We start from the raw sequence: 24,690 nt of genomic DNA on the forward strand, positions 1-24,690 counted from the left end.
CAGTGCCGACAGGCTTACACTCATCAAGATGAACAAAGCCTGGATTTCCCCAGACTTCTCTTCTCCACCAGCGGACAGCAGCGATACCTAAGCAATACATAGGCTGCACCCGCGGATGGAAGCATCGTTCTCTCTCACCATCCAAAACGGGGACATTTCTGCTTCATCAATCTGTGTATAATATTCCTCCTCCTCCTCCTGCTCCTCCTCCTGAAACCTCACGTAATCACGCCGAACGGGCAATTTTTCTTAGGGCCACAAGGCTCAGTCATATAATTTTTCTAAACAATTTTTATACGTTTCAATGCTCTTAAAAGCGTTGAAACTTTAACTTGAACCAATTTTTCGTTAAACTGGGCTGCCTCCAGGCCTAGTTACCACTTAAGTCACATTAACCAAAGCAATTAATGGGTTTCACCTGCCCTCTTGGTTGGCCATGGCCAATTTTTTGGATGTACATTAGTACTGTTGATACAGCAATTTGTGGGCCCTCGCCTACAGTGTAATCAAATCAATTTTTAGCCCACCTGCATTACAGCTGACGTTACATCCGCTGTGTTGGGCACTGCAATGGGATATTTTTATGTACCGCCGGTGGCTTCCTGGCACCCACCCATGCTGTGGGTCCACAGAGAATTATAAATGCATTTGTTTCCACTTCTAAAGAACCCCAGTCTGACTGGGGCATGCAGTGTCGGCCGAAGCCCACCTGCATTAAGCACAACATTACTACCTCAGCTGTGTTGGGCAATGCAATGGGGTATTTTTATGTACCACCGGTGGCTTCCTGGCACCCACCCATGCTGTGGGTCAACAGAGAATTATAAATGCATCTGTTTCCACTTCTAAAGAACCCCAGTCTGACTGGGGCATGCAGTGTGGGCCGAAGCCCACCTGCATTAAGCACAACATTACTACCTCAGCTGTGTTGGGCAATGCAATGGGATATTTTTATGTACCGCCGGTAGGTTCCAGGGACCCACCCATGCTGTCGGTCCACAGGGACTTGTAAATGCATCTGTTTCCACTTCTAAAGAACCCCAGTCAGACTGGGGCATGCAGTGTGGGCCGAAGCCCACCTGAATTAAGCACAACATTACTACCTCAGCTGTGTTGGGCAATGCAATGGGATATTTTTATGTACCGCCGGTGGCTTCCTGGCACCCACCCATGCTGTGGGTCCACAGGGACTTCACAATAGGGAGTTGTACCTGCCTGTGTCTATGAATTAAAAACCGCGGTCTGACTGGGGCATGCAGACACCTTGACAGAATGAATAGTGTGTGGCACATAGGTTCCCCATTGCTATGCCCACGTGTGCAGCTCCTGATGGCGGTGGCACAGGATTATATTTCTCATTGCTTCTGTACAGCATTGTGGGCTATCGCCCCGCCCCTTTTAAAGAGGTTCGCTGCCTAGCCGTGCCAACCCTCTGCAGTGTGTGCCTGCGGTTCCTCGTCATGGCAGACGCACTTATAAATAGACATGAGAGTGGTGTGGCATGAGGGCAGCTGAAGGCTGCGCAGGGACACTTTTGTGCGCGCTGTGGACACTGGATCGTGCGGGGGGGTTGGGCAGCATGTAACCCAGGAGAAGTGGCAGCGGAGTGTCATGCAGGCAGTGATTGTGCTTTGTTGGAGGTAGTGTGGTGCTTAGCTAAGGTATCCATTGCTAATTAGGGCTTTTCAGAAGTAAAAGTTGTTGGGAGGGGGGGGGGCACTCTTGCCGCTATTGTGGCTTAATAGTGGGACCTGGGAACTTGAGATGCAGCCCAACATGTAGCCCCTCGCCTGCCCTATCCGTTGCTGTGTCGTTCCCATCACTTTCTTGAATTGCCCAGATTGTGTGCGCTGTGGACACTGGATCGTGCGGGGGGGGGGGGGGGTTGGGCAGCATGTAACCCAGGAGAAGTGGCAGCGGAGTGTCATGCAGGCAGTGATTGTGCTTTGTTGGAGGTAGTGTGGTGCTTAGCTAAGGTATGCATTGCTAATGAGGGCTTTTCAGAAGTAAAAGTTGTTGGGAGGGGGGGGGGGGGCCCACTCTTGCCGCTATTGTGGCTTAATAGTGGGACCTGGGAACTTGAGATGTAGCCCAACATGTAGCCCCTCGCCTGCCCTATCCGTTGCTGTGTCGTTCCCATCACTTTCTTGAATTGCCCAGATTTTCACAAATGGAAACCTTAGCGAGCATCGGCGATATACAAAAATGCTCGAGTCGCCCATTGACTTCAATGGGGTTCGTTACTTGAAACGAACCCTCGAGCATCGCGATAATTTCGTCCCGAGTAACAAGCACCCGAGCATTTTGGTGCTCGCTCATCTCTAGAAAGCAGTATTATAAACATATTTTGCCATGCGTGGCCGGACAACCCCTTTAATGCTATATGCTTTAATTCAGTTTTATGCAAATTACTTAATACAAATGATAAGGTAATGACTAGAGATGAGCGAGCATACTCGTCCGAGCTTGATGCTCGTTCGAGTATTAGGGTACTCGAGATGCTCGTTACTCGAGACGAGCACCACTTCCATTTTCTTCCCAGAAAAGTTTGCGCCGTTTTCTGGCCAATAGAAACACAGGGAAGGCATTACAACTTCCTCCTGTGAAGTTCCAGCCCTATCCCACCCCCCTGCAGTGAGTGGCTGGGGAGATCAGGTGCCACCCGAGTATATAAACTGGGGCCGCCCGCGGCTCGCCACTGATGCACGCTGAGAGACATTAGGGAAAGTGCCGTCCTGCTGTAGCTGCTATAGGGAGAGTGTTAGGGTGTTATGTTCGTCTTCAAGAACCCCAAAGGTCCTTCTTAGGGCCACATCTGACTGTGTGCAGTACTGTTGAGGCTGCTTTTAGCAGTTTTGCACATTTTTTTTTGTATATCGGGCGTGCAGACCATAGCGTCCTCAGTCTTTAGTCATTTTACTGAGTATAGGGGCAGTACTGGTGAGGTAGGGACAGTGGTACAGGGAAAGAGATATACTGGCTATATAGGCAGTGGGCTTTTTCAAAAAAATTGGAAAAAAAATCTTTGGGCTGCCTGTGACCGTGTACAGTTTACTGCGTGTCTGCTGGGGGTAGTAGTAGCTCATTATTACCCAGCTAAGTGTTACAGCAGGCTTGCGCATAATTGTTTCCTGGCTCTGCTGTGTCCGTTACATGATCACCGTCATCCCGCCAGAGGGAAAGAGTATACATATATATACGCTGCATACGGTGTCTGTCTGGTTTTTCACCTCACCATTTTAAAAAATTGAAGCAAAATACAAATGGAACTAATACTGTGCTCCCCCTATACTGCTGCTAGTGATATGTTACTGTGGCCTGTCTAGACTGCTACTATTACTGAAATGGAACTAATACTGTGCTCCCCCTATACTGCTGCTTTGGAATTATTACTGGGGCCTGTCTTGACTGCTGCTATTACTGAAATGGGCAGTTGGGCAGCATGTTACCCAGGAGAAGTGGCAGTGGAGTGTCATGCAGGCAGTGATTGTGCTTTGTTGGAGGTAGTGTGGTGCTTAGCTAAGGTATGCCTTGCTAATGCGGGTTTTTCAGAAGTAAAAATTGTTGGGGGGGGGGGGGGCACTCTTGCCGCTATTGTGGCTTAATAGTGGGACCTGGGAACCTGAAATGCAGCACAGCATGTTGCCCATCGCCTGCCCTATCTGTTTCTATGACGTTTCCAGCACTTTCTTGGGTTTTGCAGATTTTCACCAATGAAAACCTTAGAGAGCATCGGCGATATACAAAAATGCTCGAGTCACCCATTGACTTCAATGGGGTTCGTTACTCGAAACGAACCCTCGAGCATCGCGGAAAGTTCGACTCGAGCAACGAGCACCCGAGCATTTTGGTGCTCGCTCATCTCTAGTAATGACAATGTTTAGAGAACAATGTGAATGTTTGCAGAAGTGATGGTCCTTTTCACTATAGTAGTTATGGATGCATCAATACAATGTAACTGAAGAGCAGACGTTGGAGTACCACATTTAGTCAGTCCAGACCCTGCGAGTAATGCCCCTTTTGTTAACTGCTGCAGCTTTCTCCCTGTACAACAGGCCTGTTGTGTGTCTACAGTGTGCCCACTTATTGCCTGTACTGGAGATGATCTCACAGTTTGACGCTTGAGATGGAAAGAATCCCTGTCCCAATGGTTCGGTCTCCAATTGTAACACATGGGCCTTGTCGCGGCAAAAATATATGGCCGTCTAGGGAAAGCGGAGTGTACCTTGTGAATGACGTCATATGACCCATGCTACGGCGATAGCCTGATGAGGGACAGCAGAGTGTGCCCTGTGACTGAAGTCTAGGTGACCCGTGCAGTAGGGCTGCCCACACCTAGAGTTCAGTACGTCATATGACGGAGGAATTAAATGACAGAGCCCACACAGTTATGGATTCATCAAAGAATTCCCAACAAATCGATGTCGGGCATCTTTATTTATAGTCCCCTTACAATGGGGTGTCGCAACATCATTGGACAATTAACTATGCAGTTTATTGGTTAGTTTCCAATCCAACATTTGTCATAGGTCAACTTAACCCTTCATTTGCATACCTTCCAGAATCTTCCAAGTCAGCAGTGAATAACCTCTTGATGGAGTGCTGAGGGGCCCAAGTAGCTCGAAGTTCTTATCTTATCTCACCACATGTGTTCCTTGTACTTTAGCTAAGCATGTGGTCGGCCATTTTGTGTAGTCCTTTTCATATGACTGTGGCGTAATATTAAATATTACTTATATACCCACATTTACATACATATAGGCACACATACATACATGTGCACCTTCATACACATACATATGCACATATATACATATACACACGTGTGTGTGTGTATATATATATATATATATATACATACACATCCACATATTTGAACATTATTCTTTTATTCCTAGTGTGAGGAGTCAACCCCTCCCTTAGTATCTTGTTATTCCTAGGGCCCCTTCAGCTAACAAGTGGAAGCTTCTTGATATTCTTATCTCATCTAGACATATGTCCCTAGTTTGTGAAGTAACTTCTCCTGGTATATTTCAATGGTGACTCTCATTGCGCATTTTAAAATCATATAATTATTATAATACCTTACAATCAAATAATTTCCATTACATCTCCTCCTCTTATATGATTTGAAACGGGGCAATGCAATCTTCCTGCCGTGGCTTCTTAACGTCCTCCTCTTCACAGTTAGTAAAATATATATATTCACAGAACACATTATATTCTATGTTGCTATTATCTTATGCTTTTGTCAAGGATGACCCCTGTGATAACAGGTGTCTCATTACCAGTTCCTGATCTCGTAGGTAGTTATAGTGCTTTAATCACTTTTTAACATACCAGAGAGCATTACCTGGACCTTGGTTACTTGCTCCTTAAGAGAACAGCGACGCACATGATTTATTCTTACATCATGTATATACTCACCCAATATGTTACTTGATATGTCAACTCCTAGAGTTTAAATTTCTAAGAAACACAACACTTTATTATCTTCCCGATCAGCCCTATTACTGCTACTCTTAATATTTCAATATATGTTAACTCAAAGACACATATACAATTTTATTATCATGACACAAATATGTATTCTTCGTTGTTTCCACTGTTTTGGGATCATTTCTGCTGTCCTACTATGTTATACCACGCAAATATCTCATTCTCCTTCCTGACCCCAAACTAAACTATCCTACAGGGGCAGGTTGCCTTACCTAACACTGGGAGAAGGGCATAAACGCCTTGGGCTCTCTTCAGGAGTCCACACCCTTTACCCATACAAGGTAACACCCCGTAGGGCATCCCCTCGCTGGAACCTATGGCAGCTATGCTATCCCTGGGTAGGAGAAGGAGCGAGCGTGTGTCTTCATGAGACAAGCAGAAGCGGAACACAATATTGTAAAGAGGTGTTTAGGAAACATATTTCAAAGTACAGTCCATCTTTGTTCAGCTGTCCATAACTCATGCAGAATGCAGTCTTTGTAAGCGAACAGTACTTGCTGCTTTGCTCTATGGCTCAATAGCTTCATAGATTAGGTCAACCAGTATGATAGACATCATGGAGATTTCTCCTTAGAGGTGATACTGGAGGGACAACAATTCCACAATGTTAGAAGAACACATATAAATATTAGACTTTTTAAAGTTTATATTTGTCTGTTTCCCAGTCTCAATCTGTGATTCATAATTTGTGTTTTTCATCAATCTGATAATATTTCTTCAAAAATGCTCATTATTGGTCATTAAGTTAGACTGAGCATATTTATACATCTCTCAACCTACATTCTATACTTTAACACTCTAATTAGGCTGAGCAGCTAAGCTGGCATTTTAAAATTCTTAACACATTTTATCACAATCCAAACATTAAACACTGAGGAGAATAAATGGATGGCATCCACTGGGCCTGTAGATTTACTTCCTGAGCCTCATTTGCTCTGGCCTGAGATCATATCAGTAAAGTTCAGTACTCCCACTGCAATACCTATTGCTCCCAGTAGGGTGTCATACCATTACCCCTTCCCCATTATTATTATGAGAATAAGTATTACATTTATTTTACATAGGATACAATGATATATGATTACTCTCCTGCCATGGTCACTCTCTGGCAGTGACCAGCGTGAACCCAGTTTGTTTTCCCTTCAGGCTTCACTGAAGTGGCTGTTATCATCAGAACATGTTTCCAATATCCTGGGTCCAGAACATGTGTTGTATACACGGAGTCAGGATCTGGAAGGGAAGCAAACACTAGTTTATGCATCAAATATAAATGTTTCTACAGGGCCTGGACATATCCAGAGAAAGTACCATACTGTATCTGCAACTGCTGCTGAAAGTACCGCCTTGTACTGGAAGATAATCCAAAGGGGATACAATGCAGAAGGAAGGGTGGTAGGGAGTGTGAAAAGCCGTTATTTCTATTGTCTCTGGAATCCCATAACCACAGAATTACCTCGTTCAACAATTTGGTTGCTACCTCTGTAGTGGCAAAACGATACCTGATTGGACAGGCCTTAACGTATACAGATAAGCTGTCAACACAGATATGGCATAATATACAAATTTGCAACCTTTAGAAGTGGGTAGAGCGGCCCAGGTGTGTGCCTCTGTGCTCTTTTCACTGCTCTCCCTATCCTATGTAAAGCACAGGTCATATGCTCCTGGGTATACCTGGCTGCGACCGTGCTGAATCCAGGAACAATCCAATGTTGAGACACAAGGTTTCACATCAGTCTTTGACTGGTGTGTTTCTCTGTGTGCACAATGGGCCATCATTGAGTAGAGGGCATGAGAGAGACATAAGCAGTGGTCTCTTCACACAGACCGGCGTCCGTCTGGCTTGCCCCTGCCTTCGTCCAGCAGCTCAGTTATTAAGCTCACTGGAGGGGCCGGGGTTACAGGTTTGGACGTTGACCTAACCCTCTTACCCTAGGTCTTACCACAGCTGCCTTGGCAGCAGCGCCCACACGTGCATTTCCTTTTGCTTCTATTCAGTCCTCCTCTATTATCCCTAGCTATGTAAGCAACATAAGAGCCTGCATATTAGGCCATAATCTGTGTATATGTCTGCCTTACCCTCTGCCGCTCTACATGCTTCTGTCAGGGCCTTCACTTCCGCCTCCTGTGCTGACAGATGAGGTGGAAATGGTTCTGCTTGTTACCTCATTCTGTGTGACTACTGCACACCGCTGTACCTGCCATGTTCCTGGTATCCTCAGCCATCTACAAAACAAGACTTAAAATCTGAGTTAGCCATCAGTTCATCATTTTACATATTCAAACCCCTCAGTTTCTTGTGACATGAGGGTAATGCGGTCAGGTGACAGGAGTGCATCCTATTACTCTAACTAAAAAAAACTAAAATATTCTCAGTCTTTCTCCCCCCCCTTCTAAATCCAGCGGAAGACCGAAGTGCGGTATAGCGCCCAATCCAGCCACATGGCTTCTGCCGGATTTAGAAGTACACCACAAAACAAAATATGGGGGTAGAAGAAACTGTACACATGTTTTAAAATAAATACCACAATACCGCCCTGATACATATACTGGGCATGTCCCTGACATAAAAATGTGTTAATCCTATATATTTATTTATCTCTCCGCCAATTAGGAATGCCATACAAACCCAAGAGTCTGACTGTAATATACCTGTGAGGACTGTATAGCACTTGAAATAAGCAGAACTAATACATATATTCTCAATATATATCATACACAGCCTGAGCTGTACATTTTCTATGTATGTTATAATTATTTAGTACTCATGTTCACAATATTCTCTAGCACAGGTGAAATACTAATTTACCAAGGGCAGTTACAAGCATCAGCTAAAACTAAGTGTCTATATTGTAATGCTGACATTGTGTTCTTACCAAAACCGTCACTTCCCAGCAGTGGCCACCTACTGGTTGTGAGAGAGGCAGAAAACAAAATATATATAAACCATGTACAAATACTATAGAGATATGCAGTTATTAAATGTAAAGGGAAATTCTATCAACAGCTCAGATAACGACAAGACATATAATACTGCATTCTGAACACATTATGTGAGGGGGCAGCGGTTGGTGGTCTCCGTATGCAGATGTCTCACCAGTACAGCAGGGTAACAAGTCAGTAATATTAACCTGTTATGCTGGACCCTAAGTTGTCTATACAGCGTCCCATACCTCCGCCCAATCTCTCTCAGCTGTGTTATAGTCTTTCTCTTTTCCTGGATGTCTAGTATCTGAGCATAAAGTTGCTTGCGAAGATTGTCATTGTCAAAGTTAACTTGTATAAACTCTGTACACTGTCCCAGTCCAGTAACTGTGTGCGTATGTGAAGATGTTCTGTCATCTGTCACTACTGTGTCTGTATAGTCTAAGTTATGGACACTAATATAAGTCAATCTATTGCAATCAGCGCATCTGACAGGAGTGCTTACTGTCTCGTGGATTATCTGCCTAGTGGGCGTTTGAACACATACTTCCCCTTCCCCCTCATTTCCCAGTGAGCCTTCCATGATCCACCTGGTTATTACTAAGCCTCAGGTGTATCCTGCAAAATCACGTACAAATGTCATCACATAGGTGGATGCTTCCCCCCCTTTGTCTATGCACAGCCGTCTGGGGCTGATACCACCCCAGTGCCGTCACGATGGGTCACTAGGCGAAAAAATCCACCTCCGTCTTGTACCCTATGGGGCTGATACCACCCCAAAGTGACCAAGATGGGTGATGATATAAAGCTTAATATAATGGCTCACTGCATGGTCCTACCCAGGTTGCGCATACCCAGGTCACGGTGGTAAATAAGCTGAATCTCACCTACCTCAGTACCAAAAGAAAACTTTTATCACTCAGAGAAACAACAACATTTTAGCCGGCCGGCATCTATACATTGGCATCCATGCCATACATGTATATACTTATGGGAAATAGGGGCAACTCAACTGCTACTGCTGTTAATACATCAGTGACTTAAGGGCAATACAGTACATTGAGTCATTTTCCAATTCACGTCTCTGACACAGTGAAATTGGATTACACATATACACTTATAAGGCTGGGGAATTGTCAGCTGCAGAAGACCTACAGGCACCTCACAGCAATCTATCAAACATGTGTTGTTAACAAAAATCATAAAAACTCCACTAGGAATGCAATTAATTAATTAATAATGTAATATATATATATATTCTCCCCAAGTTGCGGTGACAGCAATAAACTCTTATCTATACATATTCTGTCTCTAAGAAGTCAATTGGCAGTCTGACAATATTAGTGTAATCTGCTACAGACGGGTTGCGGTAAGTTAACTCATTGCAACTGACAAGAACGCGCTCATCAACAGTAAGTTATTTGAATAACAGCGTCTTTAAACTAATTTAACTGCACTGTATCGTAAGTTGTGTCACATATAACGGTCAAGTCAGTCTTGTCATCTTGGTCATTATATAGCGTGCACGTGACATGTACATATATATCTGCAGGCTGTTCCCTTCTGTATTGTCAGTCTATGTAATGCGTAAAAGGTCTTATTCCCTCAGTCAAAGGGAATCTCTGTACACGCACAAAACTTTGTCATCACATATAGAATAGTCATTAACACATTTAGACATACCATAAAAGTGTCAGTCTAAGACCTTGCAGCCAGCGACAGTCAATACAGGAAAAGTTACACAAATAAATCTGACAGACTCAGGAGGAGCACAGAGGAGGGAACAGATAAGCACATTTAAAGCAGCAACATTCACTAGTACACTAAACAGCGCATCACGTCACACACCAAACCACAGAACAGGGAGCAGAGCTCAGGAGACAGGCAGTAACACAATGGGTTACTTACCGCGGTCTCTCCGTGTCCTGGTCTCCACCTCCGGAACGTCCGTGGCTAGGGGTGCTGTTGTGAGGCCCGCTTCATTCTCCACCAAAAATGTCGCGGCAAAAATATATGGCCGTCTAGGGAAAGCGGAGTGTACCTTGTGAATGACGTCATATGACCCATGCTACGGCGATAGCCTGATGAGGGACAGCAGAGTGTGCCCTGTGACTGAAGTCTAGGTGACCCGTGCAGTAGGGCTGCCCACACCTAGAGTTCAGTACGTCATATGACGGAGGAATTAAATGACAGAGCCCACACAGTTATGGATTCATCAAAGAATTCCCAACAAATCGATGTCGGGCATCTTTATTTATAGTCCCCTTACAATGGGGTGTCGCAACATCATTGGACAATTAACTATGCAGTTTATTGGTTAGTTTCCAATCCAACATTTGTCATAGGTCAACTTAACCCTTCATTTGCATACCTTCCAGAATCTTCCAAGTCAGCAGTGAATAACCTCTTGATGGAGTGCTGAGGGGCCCAAGTAGCTCGAAGTTCTTATCTTATCTCACCACATGTGTTCCTTGTACTTTAGCTAAGCATGTGGTCGGCCATTTTGTGTAGTCCTTTTCATATGACTGTGGCGTAATATTAAATATTACTTATATACCCACATTTACATACATATAGGCACACATACATACATGTGCACCTTCATACACATACATATGCACATATATACATATACACACGTGTGTGTGTGTGTATATATATATATATATATATATATACATACACATCCACATATTTGAACATTATTCTTTTATTCCTAGTGTGAGGAGTCAACCCCTCCCTTAGTATCTTGTTATTCCTAGGGCCCCTTCAGCTAACAAGTGGAAGCTTCTTGATATTCTTATCTCATCTAGACATATGTCCCTAGTTTGTGAAGTAACTTCTCCTGGTATATTTCAATGGTGACTCTCATTGCGCATTTTAAAATCATATAATTATTATAATACCTTACAATCAAATAATTTCCATTACAGGCCTGTTGGAGCAGACCTAGAAACTGTTATCTTGTCTGCAGATCATTGCGCTGTCACTTACAGCATTCTCAACAGATTCCAGGGATCCTGTTGCCTCTTTTCACAGATGTTGTGCTCCTCTTACACTCAGGGATGTGTCCCACATCGTGCATCGGCTACTCTGCAGAGCCCTGCACCCTCAGTCTGACTCACCAGCAACCATTCCTACAGGCCTGTATACATGGCCACAGAATCTTCCAAACATGTGACCCCTGACAGCTAATCTATAAACACCACACTGGAGGCAATATCTGGGTGCAGTTTTTCCAAACGCCCACTAGAGGTCATTACAACCTCAGGTTTCCCATTTCCAAGGCAAGTAAGGGCTCCTTCCCACGGATGGATTTCCTATTTCTATTGAACCTAATAGCTCAATGCTCATGGTGCGGAATTCCGCACTGTAAAATCACCCGTCCTCACCCGCGGCATGCTCAATTTGCCGCGGGTGTATGCGCGGACGTCTTCCATTGCAGTCAATGGAAGCCCATCTGTCACGCGATCTTCCGCTGTAGCACAGCGGAAGATAGCGTGAAACTGCTTCCCCGCCTACCGCCGCCGCGTCATATGACACGGCCGGCCGTGTCATGTGACGCTGTGGGCGTGTCACATGACGCTGCGGCGCGTCACGCCTAAGCGTTATGCGGGACGTAGGACGCCGGATCCGCAGGTAAGTATTGGGGTCTCTGGGGGGCGCTGTAACGGGCTCCGCCGCAGAATTCCACAGCGAAGCCCGTCACGGCCGGGTGCAGCCGGCCTAAGGAAATAGACTATAATTCACAAACATGTAATCCTCATTACAAGACCATCAGTAAGTTACATAGTGAACTTTTGTGACAGAACCCCTGCATTAGACTTAGCGGATGTGTGAAGGGTTGGGTATTCTCTTCCGGTTGGGAAGGGTTAGGCTGATCTACTGAAATGTGCATGGTACGATTTCAATCCTGATTCATGTCTTATGTGCAAGTGAAAGATTAGGGTTATATGCAGGGTGTTCTAAAACCAGGAAACATTGTGGAATCAAAGGAGGACTGCAGACAATATATTGGGCACTGAAATGGCACAAGTGAGGAAAATTTGTAATTTTCACTTTGCATCATCCACTGTGCAATGAAGGGTTATACCAGGATCACAAGTCATCTCCCATCCACAGAATAACTTGCTGATCGTGGGGGTCTCAAGGCTGAAACCTCCGCCGATATTAAGAAAGGGGCCCCTTTGCCCCCCTCTGCCTGTCACTGCAGGGTTGCTTCTCCTCCTGCAGTGACATCACAATGAATGGAGCACTGACCAATCGTGCGGTCGGCAGCCAATTCATTTTAATGCGGCTGCATATGCCGCTTGGCTAGCTTTACAGTCCAGTTGAAAGTGAATGAAGCATCAGTGTGCTTGCGCGAGCAGTAGTCCATTCAGCTAACACCCGCACTCAGCAGCTCTGATTAGCTGCGCTGCTCAGCAGAGCTGTTAACTGTTTAAATGCTTCCATCAATTCAGACAGCGGCATTTAAATGCCCCAACCGATGTTCAGGGGTCCCACACTGCCCCCTGCTATAAGATCGCAGGTTGCCGTGCAGTTGCCATGGCAGCCGAGGGCCTTCTGAAAAGCCCCATGGCTGTCATTGCAAATTGCCTATCAAGCCATGACTGTGGCGTGGCTTGATAGACTGCCTGTCAGATCGCAGTATGATGTAATGCTGTAGCATTACATCATACTGCAGGAGCATCACAAAAGTTAAAGTAAGTTTTAAAAAGTTATACTTTATCTTGTTTTACTAGTAATAAAGTAAAAAAAAAGCCTTTTTAGTCATATTTATAATAAAATCTAAATAATAAAACAAACACATATTTGGCATCGCTGTGTCCGTAAAATTCCGATCTATCAAAGTAATGCATTATCCACCCTGCATGGTGAACGTTGTTGCCATAAAAAAAAAACACCAGAATGGTGCTTTTTTGGTCACCCTGTCTCCAATAAAAAATGTAATAAAAGCGATCAAAAAGTCATATGTATTCCAAAATGGTACCAACAGAAACTACTGGACATCCTGAGCAAAATGAGTTGTGGCTGTCAGAAGATGGCGACAGAAAAATTAAAAATCTTTAAAAAAAAATAAAACTAGTACAACAAAAAAGAAACTATATACATTTTCTATCATAGTAATTGTACTGACCCATAGAATACAGTTATCATGTCATTTTTGTTGTAGTGTATACACTATAGAAACAAGATGCACTCAAAGATGGCGGAATTGTTTTTCTTTTTCTTCAATTTCACTCCACTTAGAATTCTTAAAAAGTTTTTCAGCACATACGGTACATTAGTACTGTTGAAAAATACAACTCGCCATGCAAAGAACCCCTTATACATCTACATCGATGGATAAATAAGAGCTATGATTTTTTTTTAAAGGGGGGAAGAAAAACTGAAAATGAAGAAAACAAAAAAAAAGGAGCCACGTTCTTAAGGGGTTAAAATTAATGAAAACTGCGTTGGGGTTAAAGTACTTACTGGACCCCCTATATGAATACCTTAAGTGATGTCGTTTCTAAAAAAGTGGTACTTCTCAAGGTTTTCAACTACTTGTACCTCAGGACCTCTGCAAATGTGACATGGAGCCCGAAAGCGATTCTAGCAATATCTGGCCTCAAAGTCAAATGGCGCTCTTTCCCGTCATCTGCAAAATTATTTGAAGATAAAGTAGACATATGGTAAATATTATAATGAATAATTAATTACCAATTTGTGTGCTATGACTATGGGCCCCTGCACACGGGCGGAAATTCCACAGTGGGATTTCCCGCAGAATGTCCACCCGTGGAAGCTGCCATAGGATTGCGTTAGGAAAGCAATCCTACGCAGATGGCTGCGATTTGTCTGTGCGAAATTACGTGCTGAAAACAAATCGCGGCATGCTCTATTTCCGTGCTGGGCTCGCAGAGGCCTGCACAGAAATGACACTCGCCGGCCGCCGACTCTGGTCTGTGCATGCGCCAGCAACCGGCACATGAAGATGCGGAGCTGCGGGAGCAGGTGAGTGCTGCGCTGGTCCCTGCAGGCGCTCGGGTTGGGTCCTGCTGCGAGAATTCTTTAGCCGGATCTGACCTGGCCGTCTGCAGGCGGCCTATGTGTCTTGCTAGCAGAGAGATTTACATTATGAGAATGGCAGATTTGTCTAAGGTCGCCTGCACACGGGCGGAAATCCCGCGGCGGGATTTCCCGCGGGAATTCCGCCGCTCAAAGCCTGCATAGGAGTGCATTACAATACGCACTCCTATGCAGACGACCGCGGTTTGGCCGCGCGAAATCTCGCGCGGCAAACAAACTGCGGCATGTCCTATTTTTGTGCAGGGCTCGCAGAGCCTCGCACAGAAACGTCACTCACCCGGCCACCGGCTCCGGTCTGCGCATGCGCCGGCTGCCCAGCAGCCGGCACATGAAAGAGCCGGGGCCGCCAGGCGCGGGTGAGTACGCGCTCGTCTCTGCAGGCGCTCGGGTCGGGTCTCGTGGCGAGAATTCTCGCCGCCGGATCCGACCCGCTCGTCTACAGGCGGCCTAAATTATCTGTAAATGGCAGGATTTTATATACATAAACACAAGATGTATCAACGAAAATTCATCACCAAAACAAAGTACAATGGGCAAATTAATGAATCTGACTAAGGCCCTGGGCCATTTCTTTTGCTGTGGTTTAAGTTTAGAGCATCTTACCTTTTTTCTTTATTGAGGAATTGACGCGGTTAGGCTTCTTTCCCACGATAATTATCCCTGGCTGGCTGATATATGCAGTGATCTGATGCATTGAATTCCAATGCATCAGATCACATGGCCGTATTCCTGGGACATAAAAGCTCCCGGCCGGCCAATATAGCGCCAGGCGTTTTCATGTCAGGCCCAAAAGATAGTGGTGGAATTATTGTTTAGGCAGGAATATGTTGGCCACTGCATGGGGTCCTATGGGAGCCAATGACAGCGGCCGGAGGTGGGAGGGAGTTTAGCAGCGTGGCTGCTAAACTCCCTCCCTCCTGCTCTCCTCCCTGCTCGCTCTTTGCAATGGAAGAGGGCGGGACAGGGACAGAGCTAAGCGCCGCCTTGTCCCGCCTCCTCCCATTGCTGGCTGTGGACAAGGGGCAGAATGGGGGTAGAGCTAGCCCCAACAGCCAGCAATGGGAGGAGGCGGGGCAATGCTTAGCTCCGCCCCACCCCTCCCATTGCAAAGAACAAGCAGAAAGGAGAGCAGAGGTAAACCTGGGAGGGGGAGGGGGAGGGGGAGGGAGGGGAAAGGGGCGACGGCATGGTGACCTTGGCGTGAATGTGCCGAGGCCCATCTGTGTGAACTTCTATGAGCTTCTACGCCCCAGATGGCAGCGTATATTGACTGGCCGTGGAAACGCCGGCCGATATACGCTCATGGGAAAGAAGCCTCAGGCTCACAGTGTGTGTCTGCTTACCATCTACTCTGGTGCACGACTTTGATCAGCCATTTTTCCATCTTTCAAATATCTTTATTGATGGTTATACATTCCTGACTGATGCCGCTCCCCTGTAGTCCTGTTTGGCTGTGTACTAGAGGTTCAGGAGTTGTCTCCATACCAATACCATGTCCAACTAGTGGTATCTTTCTATATTCTGTATTAATTTGGTATTTCATCAGCCCTAATTTGGAATTTTACATAGTTTATTAAAAGTTATATTTTAGGGGTGCTTCAGTGATATTTGTCATAACCTAGACATCCCCTTCTGCTACTCTGTGAATTCTGATGATGAAAATTGAGATAGACACTTTTCTTAGATTTGAGAATTTAGGATTGAATAACCTCTTCTTGTCCTGCTGACTTTACACTCCAGCTTTGCTTCTCTGGCATTGACTATTTACTAACTTGTTCCTTGCTTGCTTATTTGTACTAACTTATTGCTGCTGTTTCCTTCTTGCTGAACTTCTTTCCCTCTTATCTCTCCCACCCACCAAACACATTGCTTTGCTTCACTCGTTTCTCATAAAGCCGAATGTCTGTTTTTTCTTGTTTTTTTTTTCTTGAGATTACGAAATTAGTGAAGAGTGAGAAACTCAAATTACAAATGAGAACCAGTGCAGACAAGTCAGATGTCAAATCTTTGGCTAAATACTTTTCTATTGGGTGTTTCTGTCCCGGCCAAGTGTTTCTGGCTCTGAGCATGAATATATAAATTCAAGATCTGCAGATTAGTTAAATCTCACTCCTGTGTGCTGAGTCTTCTGACAGGAAAGGAATTGCACACTGCAGCCTAAAGTAAGTGATTTGTAATTATCCATGGATGGTTTCTGCATTTTTTATATATGTAGTGCGCAGAAAACCGATCGCAGGTGCTATGTGTCTGTGTATGGCATCCACCTCACCAGACTGTGCACATCTGCAGCCCCATTACGTACTGTATCACCCCACTATCTGTAGTATGCAAGCTCATTGGAGCAGGACCCTCACCCCTACTGTTTCCATCAATCGATTACTACATGTAACCATGGTCTTGTTTTTATTTTCCCTGTCTTGTAAGCGATGTGGAATAAGTTGGCGCTATATAAATAAATATAATGTTAATTGTTAATTATTGCCACAATATTTACATTTTTTGAGTATTACCATTATTTATACTAGATTGACCTGATGTTTGCTACTCGAACATAAAATGCTTCAAAAGATGGTTGTTGTGAACTTCTAAATCTGCTTGGTTAAGTGATTTTTTTTTAGTGTCACTTTGTATTTGAAGCAGATATCTAATATACAAAAGCCTACAGGTCTCTATCAGTCTCACTCTGCCTGTCCTTCTCTCTATCTCTATCTGTCTCTCTCTCTCTTTGTCTCTATTTGTCTCCGTCTTTCATTGTCTTTCTCTCTGTTTCTCTTTGTCTCTCTTTGTCTGTCTCTCCCGGTCTTTCTCTCTGACTCTTTTTGCATCGCGCAGTATCTGTATCACGCAATCTCGTCCTCTTTCGCTATAGTATGTGTGTTTGGTAAGATTTTATAGAAAATGGGCAACAAATAAAATTGGTCCCCCTGTTTGCCAGTTTAAACAGTTGTCCCTTTAACTGGTTTTCTGTGACCCTCCAAAAAAATCTATGGCTGTGGAGAGGTGTAAAAGGCATACTTGCCTCCTTCAGTTGACCCCCATCCTTTTTATTGTGCTTATGCATTTGTTTCTTTTTGCAATATTGACATTTTTACCTGCTTTCTCCATTTTCTGGTAGAGGCAGCCATTTACATGACCCCTTAATGTATTTTCCTTCATTTATTCACATGCAGGATATGAATTTTCTCATGTTTCACACCAGTCTTTTTCCACTTTGTGTTGATTCAGTTTTTATTACTACAATCACAGAGGTGATATGCAGTCACCCACTCAACCCAGCCCAGAATGGGGAGGAGTGACTGCATATACTAAAAGCCTGCACATGTGAACGATACCAAAGATGTCAGCCTGCCAGGAACAAGTTGCTCCTCCACACATTATTGTCTGGCTGACTACATATCCTCAGGGCTTAAGGCCATTGCGCCTGCCCTACGGAGATTGTGCCGGTGGCGATTGTGCCTGCCTTATGGCGATCGTGCCTATGGCAACCGTGTCTGCTTTGCAGACCTTCAGGTATTTTTGGCTTTTTCAGTGAATGTTTGTTTTTTTCTTTTTCCTCACCTCTGTGATTTTATGTAATTTATCGTGAGTTAGCGTAGGTACTGGCGGAAGCGGTGTGACCTCGACGCGGTCCGTCAGCCTATGCGTTTTGGCCAAAATGCAGTACTAACACCCGCATTTTATCAGTATGCATTAGTACTTTTGTATGTAGTTTGCTAGTTGGTGGGGGAGCCCAAGATGTCAGCCAGTGTGGCCCACCTTAGAGATACAGGGCAACCCGCTGTCATATCAGCCAGGGTTGATATCCTGTATGGTGGGTCACCACCTATCTATGGCTGACATCTTTGGTATCGTTCACATGTGCAGGCTTTTAGTATATGCAGTCACTCCTCCCCATTCTGGGCTGGGTTGAGTGGGTGACTGCATATTAGCTTGCCAGGAACAAGTTGCTCCTCCACACATTATTGTCTGGCTGACTACATATCCTCAGGGCTTAAGGCCATTGCGCCTGCCCTACGGCGATTGTGCCGGTGGCGATTGTGCCTGCCTTATGGCGATCGTGCCTATGGCGACCGTGTCTGCTTTGCAGACCTTCAGGTATTTTTGGCTTTTTCAGTGAATGTTTGTTTTTTTCTTTTTCCTCACCTCTGTGATTTTATGTAATTTATCGTGAGTTAGCGTAGGTACTGGCGGAAGCGGTGTGACCTCGACGCGGTCCGTCAGCCTATGCGTTTTGGCCAAAATGCAGTACTAACACCCGCATTTTATCAGTATGCATTAGTACTTTTGTATGTAGTTTGCTAGTTGGTGGGGGAGCCCAAGATGTCAGCCAGTGTGGCCCACCTTAGAGATACAGGGCAACCCGCTGTCATATCAGCCAGGGTTGATATCCTGTATGGTGGGTCACCACCTATCTATGGCTGACATCTTTGGTATCGTTCACATGTGCAGGCTTTTAGTATATGCAGTCACTCTTCCCCATTCTGGGCTGGGTTGAGTGGGTGACTGCATATTAGCTTGCCAGGAACAAGTTGCTCCTCCACACATTATTGTCTGGCTGACTACATATCCTCAGGGCTTAAGGCCATTGCGCCTGCCCTACGGCGATTGTGCCGGTGGCGATTGTGCCTGCCTTATGGCGATCGTGCCTATGGCGACCGTGTCTGCTTTGCAGACCTTCAGGTATTTTTGGCTTTTTCAGTGAATGTTTGTTTTTTTCTTTTTCCTCACCTCTGTGATTTTATGTAATTTATCGTGAGTTAGCGTAGGTACTGGCGGAAGCGGTGTGACCTCGACGCGGTCCGTCAGCCTATGCGTTTTGGCCAAAATGCAGTACTAACACCCGCATTTTATCAGTATGCATTAGTACTTTTGTATGTAGTTTGCTAGTTGGTGGGGGAGCCCAAGATGTCAGCCAGTGTGGCCCACCTTAGAGATACAGGGCAACCCGCTGTCATATCAGCCAGGGTTGATATCCTGTATGGTGGGTCACCACCTATCTATGGCTGACATCTTTGGTATCGTTCACATGTGCAGGCTTTTAGTATATGCAGTCACTCCTCCCCATTCTGGGCTGGGTTGAGTGGGTGACTGCATATTAGCTTGCCAGGAACAAGTTGCTCCTCCACACATTATTGTCTGGCTGACTACATATCCTCAGGGCTTAAGGCCATTGCGCCTGCCCTACGGCGATTGTGCCGGTGGCGATTGTGCCTGCCTTATGGCGATCGTGCCTATGGCGACCGTGTCTGCTTTGCAGACCTTCAGGTATTTTTGGCTTTTTCAGTGAATGTTAGTTTTTATTACTACGGTTACTTTTTATGATGAATTACTAAACTTTTTGAAATATTTTATATTTGAAATTGTGGTCCCAAGCTTTCTTTTTTATGTTTTGTGTCTATACATGTGTTGTGCTGCATGCTTTTGTTTTTACCTCAAAGGGAACCTTTCAGCAAGTTAATTAGCTGCCTGAACTACAGTTTAGCTCTAGAGTCAAAAAGATGAGCCATGTCTGTCCCTGCCTGCAGCATGTTGACTGATAGCCTTTTCTCTATACACAAGCAAGGAAAAAAGAGCTTTTACTCTTGATGATGTAGGCAGAGAGAACCCGATGCGTCCTACCTCTTTGACTTGAGAAGTCCAGGAGCTCAGCTTCAAGTCGTGTCTAAATATGTTTTGTCATTGGTTCAGGCAGCTTGAAGCTGGTAAGTGGTTCACTTTAAGCTTGGGTTCACATTGTTAATTCTTTGCTTGTCGCAGCCAATGACCTTAGATTAAGTTTCGCAGTTATCTAAACTTCACACTCCTGTTTCCAAGACTCTTCTTCCCCTATGTACACCTCAGAGAATATGGCAATTTAATTCCATACACCTGCAGTTGGAGCTGTTAAAAATTCTGCCCTCTATCCAGTTTCTCTTCTATGTAATAATACACATGAGTGTGTAGAAATAACGGGTAGCCTTATTATATAAACATCTGCATGTAACTTCTTGATTGCAGGATGGATTTCTACACCCTAGCTACAGTCCTCTTGGTGATTCTCATAACCAGCATCTTGGCGAAGTATAGAATGATGTTGATGCAGAGGTCGGAGCTTCCTCCTGGACCAACTCCTCTTCCCATCATTGGCACTCTACACAAGATGAACTTAAGTGATATGGTGAAGTCCTTTCAGAATGTGAGTAAGGCTAGAAGCACATAGTAACGATTCTTAAAAAAAAAAAATTGTGGATAAGTGGAAAAAATTTAAGGCAGCACTTATGTAATGTCAGAACTGAAGTGACTCATTCATTAATGTACTATTTCAGCTCTTTCAGTCTTTCTGAAGAAGACAATCGCACAGTCAGACTGTTACGGCACTCTGCCCCCCGAGCGCCAGGTGGGGTGCCCTGATCTCCCCGCACCCCACTGTTCCTGCCTACTTGCCTTGGACCTGGCTAACCCCAGGCGGACAACTGGGCGGCGGTCCCTGCGCTGGCTAGGGACCTGGCGACTACCTAGATGGAACTACTAACAGGGGACAGAGTGCCGACAGAACAGGCAGGTGGAACAGACCAACAGAACTTACAAGCAGAGTAAGGCTGGAGATGGAGCTCACAGGCAAACTGACAGGACACTGACGAGCAACTAGAGCAGACTGAGACAGACCTGACTAGAGGCTAGCAGAACCAATAACTGGCAGTGAGCTCAGGTCACTGCCAGCCTTTTAACTTAAAGCCTCCGCCCAGGGGCGGAGAGTGGGAGGAGCCAACTCTCCCACTGTTGCATATGGAAGGTGGAGGAGAGCGGGCGGCACCCTACGGGCGGACACGCCCACGCTGCTGCACGCTGGCTGCTCCACGCCGCCGGGAGAGCCCCGACGTGAAGACTGCCGGGATGCTGGAGCCGACATCGGAGCGGCGTGCGCCGGCCGCGGGACCCAGCGCCGCCCTGCATGGTAACACAGTCCTTGCCTTAAAAATTACTCGAGGGCCGCCTTAAAAATTACTCGAGGACCACCTTAAAGGGGTTTTCTGTGACTTTTTCTGTCCTATCCTGAGGATAACTATTTGCTAGAACTGCTGTGCATTCGATCTAGCACAGTTCTGTATATTGAGCAGTGGCCCGAAATAATACTGCAAGCTTATTCTCATTTACTGAATAGTTGTATGTTCATAGCTATAAAAATGCATATATGACAAAATGCCATTATAGTTTACTCAATAGAAATTCCCAGGGAAAATAATTCTCTGTGGTTATCTATGGAACAATATCAAAGTATCCAATCAGATCATAACTTGTCATGTAGAATTAATTCTGTTTTCTCTCCTAGTTGTCAAAAACATATGGTGACATATTTACAGTGTATGAGGGGAGTCAACCAGTTATCGTGTTATGTAGTTATAAAGCCATCAAAGAGACTTTCATTGACAAATCAGATGAATTCAGTGGCCGAGGCGATTATCCTACGTTCATGGACTTTACCAAAGGAGAGGGTGAGTATTGAGCAGGTATAGCTTACTTTTATTTGATCCTAGTATATTAGTTACTTCTTCTTTCATCACACTTGAAGGATGGTTTGACACTTACCTCTTATTAGGGTTCAGGCAGAATCAAACAAATAGGGATAGCGATTGACATAAACCAATGATCTGCATTTAAAGGGGTTGTCCATTTTGAATAATTCATTTTCTTGAAAGGTTCCACTAGCAAGTTGATCACAGGATGTTTCACTGCTTGAGCGCTCAGCCAGCAGCTGCAATCTTTGGGAAAACCTGATACCAAGTGTTCAGTTCCCCTGCAGCACCACCACAGAGGAAATGAAGCATTTTGCAATTGTCTTTCAAATCAATGAGCTGTACAGATGTGATAGATCTTCCAAAGCAAAAGACAATTGATGAGACTTCTTCTCTCTTAGCTAAGCATTCCTTAATTGGGTATTTGATTTTTTTTTCTTTAATTGCCATAGGAAGGTTTTAAGCAGGTAAACTGGACCACAGTGAATAGGTTTATATATAAATCTAAGTTAATAAGCATAGATGCTAAATCTCACATCTTGATTGACAAAATAATCATTAGTGGATGCAGCAGTTCATTTCAGTGATCTTGACTATCCCTTGATCACTGTGGGTTCATGAGGTCTATACTCGTACGTGTTATAATAAAGGACTATTAGTGACTTTCATATAACTTATTATAGAAAGGATATCCTTGTATATTGACTTTTTTATTGCATCACAGATTTTGCATTCAGTAATGGTGAAAAATGGAAGGAACTGAGACGCTTTTCCATGCAAATGCTGGGTAATTTTGGAGTTGGAAAACGTAGCTTTGAGGAGAGGATTCGGGAAGAGGTCCGACATCTGACTGATCTGCTGAGAAAAGCAAACGGTAAAGTCTAATAATTAATATACCTTATATACTGGGTTCCTCTGACCTTAGATATTCCAGATTTCAAGATAAGACTTATATTTTCAAATTGTTTACTTAGTATAAAATTTACTAACATTTACGTACCAAGATGATTGCTGATGATTTTTATTCCATTGAAAAAATGGATGTTAAACACAGGACCAGCCTGATACTAAATTGTTCCCTATGTGGTGCCTTTTGTTGGCCTCTATTATATACTGTAGTGTTGTCCTAGATCTATACAAATAACCATAGTAAATGGTGACAGGTCTACTGTACACAGCATGGTGTCAAATAATAGTGCAATACTCTGAACAACCACTACATTAGCAACATCTACTCAATAACGGGTTGGTGCACCTTTTAAGGCAATTAAGGCTTTCAGAACTTGGGGAAAAGATTTCAAAAGGTGGTGAACATCTTGCTTACTCAACTTGACCCATGCCCATTGCAGAAGCTCCACCAATTGGTGAACGTCATGCACATAAGTGGGAGCAGATCTCCCAGCACTTTTCAGCATATCCCAAAATGTTCAATGGGGTTGCAGATCGGTGAGTTTACCGGCCAAGGCAGTGTGGAGAATTAATTGCAGTGTTCCACTAACCACACCATAGTGATATGAGCTTGATGACCCAAAACTTTGTCCTGCTGAAACATGACACTGGTAGCCATGACTGCCAAATATTGCCTTCTGCTGTGCAGAGGAGACGTCAGCATATTATCTGAGAGCAGATAGTCATGCAGCCATCATGTGGTACCACGTTACTGATCACAATATGTACCTAATGCAGTGATTATTCAGTGTACATGGACCTTGTGGCATGCTGCTGCTATGCGGCCCATGGGGCAGGGGACTTTGCCATCTTTTCAACCTAATGACTCATTAAGCCCCCCTACTCACAATACTGCCAGATTATATGCAGCATGGCTCCATGTAGTACATAACCCAACTCCTTCTCATCTTCTGCTCTCAGCGTGGCAGTACTGTGAGTTATCAGAGTTCTGCTGCCAGATGGAGATAGGGGATACACAGAGGGGGCATTTTTAATTTATGGAACATACAGAGTGTACACTTTGTAGGGCCATAAAAGTGACAGTTCCATGTTTTCCCAGAAAATAAGACCTGCTCTTTTTGGGGGGCCCCAAAAGAGGCACTAGGTCTTATTTTTAGGTATGACTCAATATACTTAACTAGCTGGCTTGGTCCAGGTCCCTGCCACTGCTCTCCTGAACTCTAGCATGCTTCCTGCAGTCCTCGGCTGCCTACAAAAGATCACTTCCTGGTTATGGAATTCATAAATCCCACCTCCACAACATGATGGCTGTGATTTGGTTCTTCGAGTGCTGCATTGATTGGTTCTTCAAGCGCCAATGCAGCGCTCGAAGAACCAATCACAGCCACTGCTTCCTCTGAGGCGGAAACCATGAAGTGATCTTGTATGAGCTACTGAGGACTTAGGGGACCGCACAGAACTCTGAAGAGCAGCGGGAGGGATGTGCATGAAGCCTGCTAGGTAATATATTCCTTTTTTAATGTATTTTAACTAAGGCTTGTTTCCAGGGCAGGGATTATATTCCAAGCCTCTCCGAAATTTCTGAAAAAGCAGGCTAGTGCTTATTCTCAGAATAGGTCTTATTTTTGGGGAAACACAGTATTAATTTGTATGGCCACAAAAAAGGCACTATTACTATGGGGGTATGGAACACTGAGGAGCATTCGGTATGGCAGAAGGAGGGTGAGTGTGTAGATATGATTCATGACAGGAAGAAGTCTTCCTTGTCTGGGCTCAGAAAGAGGGGAAAGGC

General features: G+C 44.7%; 1 protein-coding gene and 1 long non-coding RNA gene across 4 annotated transcripts in view; one reads left to right on the forward strand and one right to left on the reverse strand.

Moving 5' to 3' along the window:
* Window positions 1-4,388: 4,388 nt before the first annotated feature.
* LOC136580579 (uncharacterized) lies at window positions 4,389-11,346 on the reverse strand. The gene is made up of 2 exons (XR_010786970.1): window positions 10,105-11,346; window positions 4,389-6,729 (listed from the first exon to the last, which is right to left on the reverse strand). It is a non-coding gene; the product is annotated as an uncharacterized lncRNA (long non-coding RNA).
* A 5,173-nt stretch (window positions 11,347-16,519) lies between these two features.
* Window positions 16,520-24,690, forward strand: part of LOC136580580 (cytochrome P450 2F2-like) — an 88,824-nt gene continuing 80,653 nt past the window's right edge. For 2 of the 3 annotated variants that reach the window (XM_066581235.1, XM_066581234.1), the window contains exons 1-4: window positions 19,715-19,761; window positions 20,494-20,671; window positions 21,806-21,968; window positions 22,714-22,863. In XM_066581235.1, coding sequence (XP_066437332.1) covers window positions 19,715-19,761; window positions 20,494-20,671; window positions 21,806-21,968; window positions 22,714-22,863 — 538 coding nt within the window. Of the gene's footprint in view, window positions 16,659-19,714; window positions 19,762-20,493; window positions 20,672-21,805; window positions 21,969-22,713; window positions 22,864-24,690 lie in introns of those variants that run through there. The other variant, XM_066581236.1, reaches the window with a different exon arrangement.

The sequence above is a fragment of the Eleutherodactylus coqui genome, chromosome 10, assembly GCF_035609145.1.
Source record: "Eleutherodactylus coqui strain aEleCoq1 chromosome 10, aEleCoq1.hap1, whole genome shotgun sequence".
Classification (NCBI taxonomy): domain Eukaryota; kingdom Metazoa; phylum Chordata; class Amphibia; order Anura; family Eleutherodactylidae; genus Eleutherodactylus; species Eleutherodactylus coqui.